The following is a 14,382-nucleotide window of genomic DNA, read 5'->3' as shown; positions in this document are numbered from 1 at the left end:
TATGTTGAAATTATTCGAGATTTTGTTGATGTGACCTTTAAAAGAAAGAAAAACCACATTTGACATTTCGAAGCAAATAAATTGATCCTTGAAAGTGATGTAAACTGATATCGAACTCAATTCACGGACAGTACGGTGTTAAACTTCTCTACGTTTTCCAGAAGTATCTCTTTATTTTGCACATTAGGCAAAAAAAAATTCAACAAAAACAAAAGTTAAATTACGACTTGGATTACGGACAGTAAAATTACAGTTCAGTACTTCGTGTAACCCCCACGAGCATTCAGGAGAGCACGTACACGTTGAGGCATGCTGTTCACGAGATTTGCCAAGGTTTGGACAGGAATCGCTTGCCATGCAGTGACAATAGCCTGCTGCAATTCATGCACAGAGGTCGGCTGCTGGTCCAAGTGGTCGATTTGACGCGTTAATTCTGCCCACAAGTTCTCTATCGGATTCATATCCAGGGACATGGCAGGCCACTCCATATGCTCTACACCACGGTCAGCAAGAAAGTGTTGGATCATGCGAGCACGATGAGGCCGTGCATTGTCATCTTGGAAGACAAAGTTTCCTCGAAAGGCTGCACGAGCAAATGGAAGCAATGTTTCTTCCAGAATGGCCCTGTACTTGAACTGGTTCAGGTTTCCATTCAGAACAACCAGGTCAGTTTTGCCCCCTGCATGAAAAGCAGCCCAAACAGTCACCCCACCACCTCCAGCTTGGACTCTTGGCACTATACAATCTTTGTTGTAGGCTTCATGCACTTGTCTGCACACTCGGACGCGACCATCTTGACGATAGACCAGAAATCTAGACTCGTCACTGAAGATCACGTGATTCCAGTGTCCTGGCTGCCATTGACGGTGCTCTCTGGCCCACTGCAATCGGCGCTGGCGGTGTTGTCTCGTCAGGCGTGGCTTTCTCAGGGGACGCCTGGCACGATAGACTGCTTGAACCAGTCGTTGGTTGACTAGCCTTCTGGATACAGGCACATTTGTCAGTTGCTGCCACTGCGCCCTAAGCCGATTAGCTGACTTCGTACGGCCATTGCGGACTAACCGGTGCAGCTGGCGATCATCCCTCCTTGTGGTTCTGCGGGGACGTCCTGGCCTCGGTATTGGAGTAGGGATACCCCTCTGAGCATTTCGTTTCAGGATCTGTGACACCTGACCTTGAGTGATGCCATACTGCCGAGCAATAGCACGCTGTTTCATGCCGTAATTTCGTAAAGCCACCACTCCATGACAAACAGCATTGTCGAGTTGACGGACCATCTCCAGAGGAAGCGGCAATAACTTTTGGAGATGTGCAGCAGTGTTTTCCACTAATACAGAACGCAACAACCCTTGTATACCCAACTGTGAAGCCAATCATCAAATGCACCTGTCCGTACATTTTGCCATGCCACCTGTGATATAATCCTGTTGTTGACTTCTTGCTGCGACAGACAATCAGTGACATGGTTCTTTTAACAAATAAATCACCAAAGTGTAAAAGAAACTCACTAGATTGATATACTGAGTTAAGAAAGTAAACCCAAGTCAAGAAAAGAAAAAAAAATTCCATATTAAATGCCAAGTCTGTATGTATGTGTACAGTATAGCTGGTAGGCCACATGCCAATGTTCTCCACTGTGCACCTATCGTAGCTGAACTAAAGCTGAAAATGGACCCACACGCCTATCACTGGATAAGTCAAGGAGTCATAACAGTCGACAACATGGACGACAAAGAGGAATTGCAGTTCACAGATGTGAGTTCGACCCCCTCCTGCTTTTGGGGAACTTGTTTCTTCTATAATTATACATGAGGCAACAACAAGTGGTGAGGATTTTGAACTGGGTGAGTGGTGAGGACCATCAAATATTTTTGCTTCAGTGGCTTTATATATATATACTGAAACGCAAAAGAAACTTACCACTTGTTTGAAATGGAATAAAATTGTAACAGTTCAAAATAAAACAAACCAACAATTGCTAATTGAAACATTGGCATTTTATTGATGACATGTCAAGTTTTTGACCAAGATACACCATCTCATCAGTTTGTTCTACAGTACAGAACAGCACAGGGTGCAATGTCAGTCCCCTTTCAACAGCGTGTGTGGACACCATTGTTTTGGATACAGGCAGTGCATCGTTGGCGTATACTGCCTACCAGTCTTTGGATGGATTGCTGCTGGATTCTGTCCCACTCAGTCCTCAATGTCTGAAGCAGCTCTGCCCGTGTCCTGGCCCTGCCAACTACGCGTCTCCCAAGCTCATCCACAGGTGCTCTATGGGATTCAGGTCAGGGGAGAGCGCAGGCCACTGCATGGTGTTGATGTTCTCGCCTTGGAGAAATGCAGTGGTAAAGCGAGCAGCATGGGGACGATCGTTGTCATGCTGAAAGGTTCTCAGTTCTGGGTGGTCTGGCAGGAATGGCAGCAGATGAGGTCGTAGGATGTTATCCACATACCGCTGGGCGTTAAGATTCCCATCCACAACCACCAGTGGCGTCCTGTACCGGCCTGATATGGCGGCCCACACCATCACACTTGGGCCACCCCACCTGTTGGCTTGACGCACGCAAAAATCGGCATATCGCTCGCCAGTTCTTCTCCAGACACGCTCACGCCCATCAGGACTGTCCACACAGAACCTTGACTCATCGCTGAACGTGACCTCGTTCCACTGCGCCAAGGTCCACCGCTGATGCTGCTGGCACCATCTCTGTCGATTGCGGCGATGGGCAGCCGTCATCACGGGGCCTCTGTATGGTCTTCTGGCAGTCAGACCATAGTCATGCAGTCGTCTTCGTGCAGTATCATTGGAGATCCAATGATTGGGTTTGCACGCCCCGGAGTTTCTGCCGCAGTGCGGGATGCTGGACGGAATCGATCCCGCAGGTGACTTCGGACCATCTGCCTGTCCTGCCTTGCAGTGGTGACTCTTGGTCTCCCTGATCGAGGTCTGTCATCTGCAGAGTTGTGGAGGGTGTCTCTGTCCACCAGGGCCGATATCGTCTGGTGTGAACAGCCAAGGCGACGTGCCACCTCACGGTAGCTCAGTCCGCCTTGCAGCATGCCCAGGGCATGCTTCCATTGATCCCTTGACAATCGTGGCATGTTGATTTAAATGCCCATTTTGCACTGGCCTTTTTAAAGCCAATATCAAGACATGACGTGCAGCTCATTAAAATCATCCCGTACCCCTTGGCTAATCACTGACAGTCAAAACGGCTGTTCAACAGCTGTGCTATGAAGTGACCATTGAAGGTTCAAGTGACCATCCGTGACCGTTTTGTCTGACAGTGAGGACACTATTGTCCACAAATAAGTTCACACATTTACTACACGCAGTGTTATTGTTGATATTTAAAGGTTTCAAAGGTGGTAAGTTTCTTTTGCGTTTCAGTATATATATATATATATATATATATATATATATATATATATATTAGTATCTGTATTTTGGCGCTCCAACCTAATGAGCGAACGTCATGACGTCATCGCCAGGTATGTCCGCATTGCCTGCCAAGCTCCGCAGGGGCCATGTAGCAGTGTGTCATTATGGATATTAAATTCAGATTTATGGATTCATCCTGCTAGATGAATCCATAATCCATAAATTCATTATGGATTAACATCCATAATGACGCACTGCTAGATGTCCCCCTCCGGAGCTTGGCAGGCAATGCGGACATACCTGGCGATGACGTCATGACGTTCGCTCATTAGGTTGGAGCACCAACTTACAGATACTGATTAGTAACTCCCAACCGCATCCAGGTCGACTCCACATAGTGAGTGGATACCAGAGGTAATGTTACGTGTGGCAGGCGGTGCTTATCGCTCCCATTAAGGTGCAGCAGTAGCTGTATGGGACACCTTACTGGCGGTTCCCCACTGATTGTATGAAGTTGCATAATGACTGATATATATATATATATATATATTTGCCATTCTTAACTTTTTTGATAAACTATTTTAAAATTTTGGATCCAGAGCTAATGTCAGGAGAACTGGTACATAACAATCAGATTGCTGGTAAAAGCCAAGCTGGCTCACTTTTGACCTTCATGTAGGAGGTTGTGTTTCTGTGCCAGCACTTGTGGTGCCAGGCCGCACTTTGTGCTTGACGAGACGTTCCATTGCAACTCCAGATGGTTACTCACCCCAAGCTGAAAAGTATTCACATGGAATGAAAGTGAGTACCTACATGTTGATGCTTACTGTGTATTTACAGGAAGCTTTTGACATCCTCGGGTTCACTGCAGATGAGAAGAAATATCTGTACCGACTCATAGGTGGAATCTTGCATTTTGGAAACATGACGTTCAAACAGAAGCCTCGAGAGGAGCAGGCCGATGTAGAATCTTCGGAAGGTATTTTTGGCTGAGCCCAACTACTAGTCGGTGTGATTTGCTGTCAATGTTGCAGGAGATGTCTAATGATGCGTCGTATTCTGATCACACCGTTCTGATGTCTCCCCTTCGGTACAGTGGCAGACTTGTTGGCTGAGTTGCTGATGGTAGATTCCAAGGAGTTGCAGCAAGGGATTACAAGGCCGAAAGTCAAAGTTGGCAATGAGTTTGTACAAAAAGGCCAAAACTTGGCTCAGGTGGGCTGGACTAAATTTAATGTCCACACTAGTTTCTGACGAGTTTGTTTTTTCAATCTTCTGTGCCATCGGATCTCTGTCATTGATTACAATGTAACTATATATACACATATTTTAGCCTGGTGTTGGCTTAGCGGTTAGGGTGCTGGCTTGGGATCCTAGGATCCTGGGTTCGAATCCCGGTCGATCGCTGAATTAACACTAGGAGGGTTGACTCAGCCTGTCATCCTTCCAAGGTCGGCAAATTGAGCACCAGTTCATTGGTGATTCCCTGTGTGTCGCAAGAGGCGACTAACAGGGTTGGCGGCAGGAAGGGCATCCGGCCATAAAACATTGCTTCAAAAAGGGGGACCACGGTGCCCAAAAAAGGCCAACCCCTGCTCTGCGGGGAAAAATGGCCTCTAAAGGTGGTTCTATATATACACATATTATATACATACACAGTCGTGGCCGAAAATATTGGCACCCTTGCACTTTTTTCAAATAACTCACAATTTTCTCTAAAAATAATTCGAAATTGACAAATGTATTTGGTCTCCACAATTCTTTATTTCACTGTTAATATTACAGAACCTTTGTTTTTTATTCAGAACTTAATATATAGTTTTGTTTCCTACCGACTCCTCTCCGGCCTTGCTCCCCCAGCTCTCTCTGTGCTCTGTCCCCCAAGTACTTCTACAGGTCGCACAAGATCTGCCAGCAACCCTCTTATGTTTAAACTGCCAAAATCAAGACTCACTGCTCACTTTCACTCCTTCATTCCTCTTTTCTCCCGCCTCTGGAACAAACTCCCTCACTCTCTTCAATCCCACTCCTCCCTCCAGGTCTTTAAAACAGCTGTTCACCACCATCTCTTATCTTCCTCCATCCAAAACCTTGATCTTTTCTACCCCCGCTAATTTACCCCAGATCCACTTTTTTGAAAAACCGACTTCTTTCATGGAAGTCCTTGCAGTGTCCATGTGTTTTTTATACCTCTCCCCCCCCCACCCCCCCCCCCTTTCCCATGCCTCCTCCCCCAAGCCCTCTCCCTCCCACAGATCTCCCGATGTTCCTACTCTCCATCTTGTCTTCCGCTCCCTTTATCATATGTTTTATGTCAGTTTGTCGTTTTGTGATCAATGTTAGCTCTTACACGAGCCTTGATCTTGTATACAAAAAAACAAAAACATGCAGTTCTCCCTCCGTAAGCCTCCGCCAAGCTGGCTGACATCTAAGAAAGACAGCCTGGAGATGCCAAGCTTTGCCGCCTGGCATGAGATCATAATAGACGTGTTCTCACTCCATCTGATTGCAGTGTGTAACATTTAAAATCCATTTCGCATGATATGTTATTCCACAATAGTTGATCTATACTATCCCCAATATGTATTAAAAGGATGCCTTTTAAGGGGAAACACCTTTAGTTGTTATTTATGACCCCCCCCCCCCCCCCCCAGCCTTCCTGCAGAAAGTTACCTATTAAACGAGCTGCAAATGATTATTAAGCTCGGATTTATCTACAACCGAGCTGGACACAAGTTTTGATCAATCGTTAAGATTAAATTTACCCACAACATCTCCCCTTTTGTCACCTTGTGACAAACTTGCCAATTTAATTGAAACCATTGATCAATTTAAATCTGCTTTCATGAATAATTCCTGTTCTTTTAGTTTCGGTCCTTAGATTAATTTATTCTCAAAATTACCTGAGGACCCCAGGCCGAATGGTGTCCACAGGTGTACCCTCTCTTATATCGGGCAGGTTTTAACAGGAAAAATAATCTCCAATGCAGGCCTCGTGTTAGCCCTTCATCTGGCAAAATTCCCTTATTCATAACAGCAGTATGTTCACATTATTCTATTTGCAGGTTGACACACTTTTCGAGCTTGGTGGGTTGTGTGTGTGTAGTGCAGTCATAAGGAACAAAGGAAAAGGTCACAGAGGCAATTTACATGCAGGGGATAAATTACCCTTAAACTCCACCTAATTAACATAGCCCCACCCATCACCATGCAGACAAATATACGATCTTACACGACATCCAGTCTGACGGATCCCTACTTAGGTACTTGGAGGTTTCTTCTTCTTCATCATGACATTCGGCGCACACTGCCCGATACAATTCTACCTGGCCCTAAGGTAGTCCATTGCCTACCCCTTCACAAACGTAACAATATATATATGATGCACTGCTGGATGGCTCCTCCGGAGCTTGGCAGGCAAGGCATACTTACGTGGCGGTGACCTCACGGCGTGCACTCATTAGGTTGGAGAACGGAAATTATAAATACGAATATATACAGTCACGTGAAAAAGTAAGTACACCCCATGTAAAGTTTTGACTTTTTCAACATATTTAAACATACAGCTATTTGATTTCATTTCAACAATATTGAGAGATAAAGGTGATATAATATAACAAATATCATGAAATATTTACATTTTGTAGTCCATTGTATAATTTAAATAAACATAAATGCAAATTTCGCATGTGGAAAAAGTAAGTACACGCTTGGCTCCAATAGGTGGTATTGCCCCCTTTGGCAGAAACAACCCCAAGTAGGCGTTTCTTATAACTGTCTACCAGTCTCTGACATCGACTGGGAGAAATTTTTGCCCACTCCTCCATGCGGAATTCTTTCAGCTGTGCGATGTTTGAGGGGTTTCTTGCATGCACAGCTCGTTTCAAATCCCCCCACAACATCTCGATGGGATTTAGATCCGGGCTTTGACTTGGCCATTCCAGAATCCTCCATTTCTTTCTTTTCAGTCATTCCTTGGTGGATTTACTGGTATGTTTAGGGTCATTGTCATGGTGCAAGGTCCACCTTGGGTTGAGCTTCAACTTTCCGTCAGATGGCCTCACATTATCCTCAAGCACCCTCTGGTACAATGAAGAATTCATAGTGGATTATATGATGGTGAGCTGCCCAGGCCCTGATGCAGCAAAGCTGCCCTAAAACATAATATTTCCACCACCATGCTTTACAGTTGGTATCAGGTTCTTGTGGTTAACTGCTGTCTTTGGTTTTCGCCAAACATGTCTTCTGGTACTGTGACCAAATAGCTCTACCTTTGACTCATCTGTCCAGAGCACATTGCTCCAGAAGTGCTGGTCTTTGCCTAGGTGTTCATTGTCAAACTTTAGTCTTGCCCTGATGTTCTTTCTGGAGGGCAAAGGTTTCCCCCTGGCACACCTCCCATGTAGATCAAATTTGTGCAGCCTCTTTTTAATGGTAGACTCGTGCACTTTGACATCAACAGTGGCAAGAGCTACCTGTAGGTCCCGTAATGACATTCTGGGGTTCTTAGAGACTTCTTTAAGCATCTTGCGGTCTGCTCTCGGGCTGAACTTGCTGGGGCGGCCTGGCCTGAACAAGTTGGCAGTTGTTTGGAATCTTCTCCACTTGTAGATGATCTTCCTGACAGTCGAATGATTGATTTCAAATTGTTTGGAGATCTTTTTTAATCCCTTCCCAGACTCGTAGGCATCTATAACCTTCTTTCTGAAGGCCTCAGATAGCTCTGTTGATCTAGGTATGGTGACGCCGCACACTTCAACAACAAAGAGCAAACCAAACTAAATGTCTGAGGTTTAAATAAGACAGGTTCCTCCAAGATCATCTCTAACGATGTTCTAATCATTTGCACCTGAGCTGGTGCACCTGATTCTAATTTTAGGTATTTGAAGTAGTGATAAATGTAGGGATGTACTTACTTTTTCCACATGCGAAATTTGCTTTCATGTTTATTTAAATTATACAATGGACTACAAAATGTAAATGCTTCATGATATTTGTTATATTATATCACCTTTATCTTTCAATATTGTTGAAATGAAGATCAAATGGCTGTACCGTATGTTGAAATATGTTGAAAAAGTCAAAACTTTACAGGGGGTGTACTTACTTTTTCACGTGACTGTATATATATATATATATATATATATATATATATATATATATATATATATATATACATGCACAAGTATATCAGTGTGATCCAGGTTATCAGTGGGATTACAAAAGGTAAACTGTTTAGCCTGGTGGAGGTATGCTCTCACCTGGGTCCGTTCTCGATTTTACTGATTTATTGTTTGCCTTTGCATGCTTTGCACTACCTTTTTGCATCGGTGCTTCCAAGAATAACCACAATCGCTTACCACAGATAATGACCCTGATCAGCTCAATGGTCAAAGTCCTCATTATGTGCAATATCTCGTATATTTTGCTGTTATTTTTTTTAAAAAATTGGAGTGTAATTCCATATTCTTCGTCGCTGGTTTCCATGCAGTGCCACACGTCCATAGGAGCTCTGAGCAAGGGAATGTATGATCGTATGTTCAAATGGCTCGTGTACCGTGTGAATAAGACGCTGGACACGGATCTCCCACGGCAGTACTTCATTGGCGTACTGGACATTGCTGGCTTTGAGATCTTTGAGGTGAGAGCACTCACCTGTCTTTCTCACAAAGACTTTTCATGGACAAATGGCATTTTGTGCTTTCGGAACCTTTTCTTCTTATTATTTTTTATTATTTAATAACAATTGCACACCATGATGTTTCTCACGTTTTATTCTGCCCTTTTTCTCACTTTTGACCTGACCATCTTCCTGTTTCTTCAACCGAAAGTTCAACTCCTTTGAGCAGCTCTGCATCAACTTCACTAATGAGAAGCTACAGCAGTTCTTCAACCACCACATGTTTGTCCTTGAACAAGAAGAGTACAAGAGGGAAGGCATAGATTGGGTGTTCATCGATTTTGGTCTGGACCTCGCAGCTTGCATCGAATTCCTTGAGAAGGTTTGTGACGGCGAACAACAAGACTTAAAAATTACACAAATATATCTGTATATATATCTGTGCAGTGTCTGTCCTGTCCTGTGTTGTCCTGTGTTGTCCTGTTTTGTCACTGAACTACTCCCTCAAACTTTTGTGAAATCCTACCAAACTTCTGGTATGCACCTATATTTCCCGTGTGTATGACCTAAGGGTATTTCTTTTGAAAACAAATTCCAAATGTTTGTTGTTTTTTTTTGGAATTTTTTTTTTTTGAAAAATAAAATTTCCTTTTCAACTTCAATCTTCAACTCTCTCCTCAGTCACGGAAGCCTCTCCTCAGTGAAAGACACATGAAAGCCCACTTAGAGTTTGCAAAAAAGCACCTAAAGGACTCAGACTGAGAAACAAGATTCTGTGGGCTTTCATGTGTCTTTCACTGAGGAGAGGCGTCCCTCTGGCCATGCTGCCATAAAGCCCAGATCGGTGGAGTGTTGCAGTGATGGTTGTCCTTCTGGAAGTTTCTCCCATCTCCACACAGGATCCCTGAACCTCAGCCAGAGTGACCATCTGGTTCTTGGTCACCTCTCTTACCAAGGCCCTTCTCCCCCGATTGCTCAGTTTGGCCGGGCGGCCAGCTTTAGGAAGAGTCCTGGTTGTTCCAAACTTCTTCCATTTAAGAATTATGGAGGCCATTGTGCTCTTGAGAACCTTCAATGCAGCAGAAATTTTTTGTAGGGTTCCCCAGATCTGTGCCTCGACACAATCCTGTCTCTGAGCTCTGCAGGCAGTTCCTTCGACCTCATGGCTTGGTTTTTGCTCTGATACGCATTGTCAGCTGTGAGACCTTATCTAGACAGGTGTGTGCCTTTCCAAATCATGTCCAATCAATTGAATTTACCACAGGTGGACTCCAATCAAGGTATATAAACATCTCAAAGATGATCAAAATAAATCGGAGGCACCTGAGCTAAATTTCCAGTGTCATAGCAAAGGGTCTGAATACTTATGTCAATGTGATATTTCAGTTTTTTCTTTTGAATAAATTTCCAAAACTTTCTAAAATCCTGTTTTCTCTTTGTCATTAAGGGGTATTGAGTGTAGATTGATGAGGGAAAAAATGAATTTAAACGATTTCAGCATAAGGCTGCAACATAACAAAATGTGAAAAAAGTGAAGGGGTCTGAATACTTTCTGAATGCACTGTATTTCATGACGAGCAGTGGGAGAGATGGTTTACAGTATCAGGTAGGACCCCTATACAGACCGTGGGAAATAGGTTTTGTTTTTTATTTGTGTAATTTAATTGATGCATGTGATGTCTCCATGTAGTTTTTTGTCATAGAAAATGAAAGATATTCTTGGGAAAATTGCCAAAGGCATAGAAAAGGCCCCTTCACCCCCCTCCTGTGTGTATTCTGTGTATGTCCCATGTGGCAAAATATAGAAAAGAAGAGACATTCCATGGCTTGTAGAAAATGTCGAACAATAGAAAATAAGGGACATTGAAAAAATCTCGTGTGCATGCTGAACTACCCTTGTGTTCTGAGGAGGAACCAAGTAATGCTCCAGAAAAGTTCATATAAAGGGCGCCCTACATCTGGCAAATAAAATACCTTCCATTTACTTCTTCATGCAGGTGTATGAATCAAATTGGTGCCCCTTTACATGAACTTTTCTAGAGCATTACTTGGTTCCTCCTCAGAACACAAGGGAAGTCCCGCATGCACACAATAATTTTTGAATGTCCCTTATTTTCTATTGTTTGGCATTTTCTACAAGCTATGGAATGTCCCTTCTTTTCTATCGTCTGACATTTTATACAAGCCATGAAATGTCCCTTCTTTTATGTTGTTTGAAACATGGCACATACCAAATAAAGGGTCCTTTTCTATGCACCTGGCATTTTCCCCAATAATTATGGAGTGGCCGGATTGGAGGTGACGCTGTGGTCTAAGCTGGGCAGATGCGACTGTCTGTGCATGCTTGGAGAACAGGCGGAGCGTTCGTCACGCTCTATACAGTGCTCTATACAGTGCGTATCAAAAAAATGTAATCCAAATTCAAGGGGTTAATATGCAAAGGTTATTTAGTTTGACAATTTACATGTGGTTTATCAATTATGAGGAGATCCTCAGCTTTCCATTGATGCCTTTCATGCATCATTGCTGTCACAGATGACCGAGTACATGTTCATTGAAAATGACAAGTTCAAATCGCAGTTTTACCGTACGTGTGCGCTCCTGGACAAGTCCGTTAATAAGCGCGTCTCCAACCAAACTCGTGCGCATTTCCCAATCAGACTCGTATGAGCGCGTCTCCAACTAAACACGTGCGCATTTCCCAATCAGACTCGTATAAGCGCGTCTCCAACCCGAGTCCTTTTTACCGCCAACCTTCCACTCGAGTGCTGCCGTATCTCTCTCTCAAAGGGATTTCCGTTCGCCTTTTTATAACGCTCCACGCGATCACTCCGCGAGCCAAAAAGCCACGCCTGCCAGCGATGTTACATCAGCCCTGGTTGGCTGGTGAGGGCTTACCGGCCACGCCTTTGACGGCTGGTTGACAGGCCACACCTTCTTCTTGGCGTTACGCCCCCTTTTTCCTCGGGCCTAACCGCATGGCTTATGGCGTCGTTTGAGCGAGCTATGAGGCACCGACTGTAGGGGCGCGTAATGGCGTCGCTTGGAGAGGGAGGTCGCAAAATGGACGGAATTGGGCCTACTCTTATTTGATCGACGCAACGCAGATTCAACTATTGGAAACACGGCCTCATCTAAAACACATATTAATGAAACTAGCTTCACTTTTGAGCGCCCGAAATTCCCAGGCAAACGCTATAACGCACCAGGTTTACAACCTGTGCGTTAATAACTGAGTTCTATGGTGTCCTACGTGTTGCTTGTGGACTAACTAGGGGTGCTACCTTTAACCTTTAATGTCATATTTACAAGTGATGTCATATTTACAAGTGTGGGTTCTAAAACCGCAACAATATATATATATATATATATATATATATATATATATATATATATATATATATATATATATATATATATATATATATATATATATATATATATACTAGCTTGGCTCGGCTCGCTGCGCTCACCTCACCACGAGTCGTTACTGAGGAACGGGATTATTTTAGCTGAGGATAATGACTGTACCTGAGTTGCTGTGTTGTCATGATTTACACCAATCATAATACAAACAATTATTTTGCACAAATTTATTTGTGGTGTTTGTGATATTACATTTTATAAGCAATTTAGGTTGAAGATTTAAGTTGAAAAAAAAAAAACAATTCAAAAAAGAACCCCTGAGCACATACATAGGCGCAGGTGCAGACTGGAAGTTTGGGACGATTACACCTCACCACCACATAATTAAAAACACCTCACAGCCACGAAACACGAAATTATAAACACCTCACCACCACGAAATTAAAAACACCTTACAGCCACGAAATTAAAAACACCTCACCACCACGAAATTAAAAACACCTCACCACCACGAAATTATAAATACCTCACCACCAAAAAATTAAAAACACCTCACAGCCACGAAACACGAAATTATAATCACCTCACAGCCAAGTAATTAAAAACACCTCACAGCCACTAAACACGTAATTATAAACACCTCACATCCACATAATTAAAAACACCTCATGGCCACGAAACACATAATTAAAAACACCTCACAGCCACGAAATTAAAAACACCTCACAGCCATGAAACACGTAATTAAAAACACCTCACAGCCACGAAACACGGAATTAAAAACAACTCACATCCACGAAATTAAAAACACCTCACAGCCACGAAATTAAAAACACCTCACAGCCACGTAATTAAAAACACCTCACAGCCACGAAATTAAAAACACCTCACAGCCACGAAATTAAAAACACCTCACAGCCACGAAATTAAAAACACCTCACAGCCACGTAATTATAAACACCTCACAGCCACGTAATGAAAAACACCTCACCACCACGAAATTATAAACACCTCACAGCCACGAAATTATAAACACCTCACAGCCACGAAATTATAAACACCTCACAGCCAAGTAATTAAAAACACCTCACAGCCACAAAACACGTAATTATAAACACCTCACATCCACATAATTAAAAACACCTCATGGCCACGAAACACATAATTAAAAACACCTCACAGCCACGAAATTAAAAACACCTCACAGCCATGAAACACGTAATTAAAAACACCTCACAGCCACGAAACACGGAATTAAAAACAATTCACATCCACGAAATTAAAAACACCTCACAGCCACGTAATTAAAAACACCTCACAGCCACGAAATTATAAACACCTCACAGCCAAGTAATTAAAAACACCTCACAGCCACAAAACACGTAATTATAAACACCTCACATCCACATAATTAAAAACACCTCATGGCCACGAAACACATAATTAAAAACACCTCACAGCCACGAAATTAAAAACACCTCACAGCCATGAAACACGTAATTAAAAACACCTCACAGCCACGAAACACGGAATTAAAAACAACTCACATCCACGAAATTAAAAACACCTCACAGCCACGAAATTAAAAACACCTCACAGCCACGAAATTAAAAACACCTCACAGCCACGAAATTAAAAACACTTCACAGCCACGAAATTAAAAACACCTCACAGCCACGTAATTATAAACACCTCACAGCCACGTAATGAAAAACACCTCACCACCACGAAATTAAAAACACCTCACAGCCACGAAATTAAAAACACCTCACAGCCATGAAATTAAAAACACCTCACAGCCACGAAATTAAAAACACCTCACAGCCACGTAATTATAAACACCTCACAGCCACGTAATGAAAAACACCTCACCACCACGAAATTATAAACACCTCACAGCCAAGTAATTAAAAACACCTCACAGCCACAAAACACGTAATTATAAACACCTCACATCCACATAATTAAAAACACCTCACAGCCACGAAACACGAAATTATAAACACCT

General features: G+C 43.1%; 1 protein-coding gene across 6 annotated transcripts in view; it reads left to right on the top strand.

Annotated features, from left to right (window-relative positions):
* The window catches only part of LOC137414072 (uncharacterized), a 165,402-nt gene that overhangs the window by 56,053 nt on the left and 94,967 nt on the right, over positions 1-14,382 (top strand). For all 6 annotated transcript variants that reach the window (XM_068099542.2, XM_078778525.1, XM_078778523.1 and 3 more), the window contains 5 exons: positions 1,652-1,755; positions 4,229-4,367; positions 4,485-4,603; positions 8,880-9,029; positions 9,220-9,390. In XM_068099542.2, the coding sequence (XP_067955643.2) occupies positions 1,652-1,755; positions 4,229-4,367; positions 4,485-4,603; positions 8,880-9,029; positions 9,220-9,390 (683 nt within the window). The remainder of the gene's footprint in view (positions 1-1,651; positions 1,756-4,228; positions 4,368-4,484; positions 4,604-8,879; positions 9,030-9,219; positions 9,391-14,382) is intronic.

This window comes from Myxine glutinosa, chromosome 5 (genome assembly GCF_964187855.1).
Source record: "Myxine glutinosa chromosome 5, kmMyxGlut1.1, whole genome shotgun sequence".
Classification (NCBI taxonomy): domain Eukaryota; kingdom Metazoa; phylum Chordata; class Myxini; order Myxiniformes; family Myxinidae; genus Myxine; species Myxine glutinosa.
This window is presented reverse-complemented; position numbering and strand designations above follow the sequence as displayed.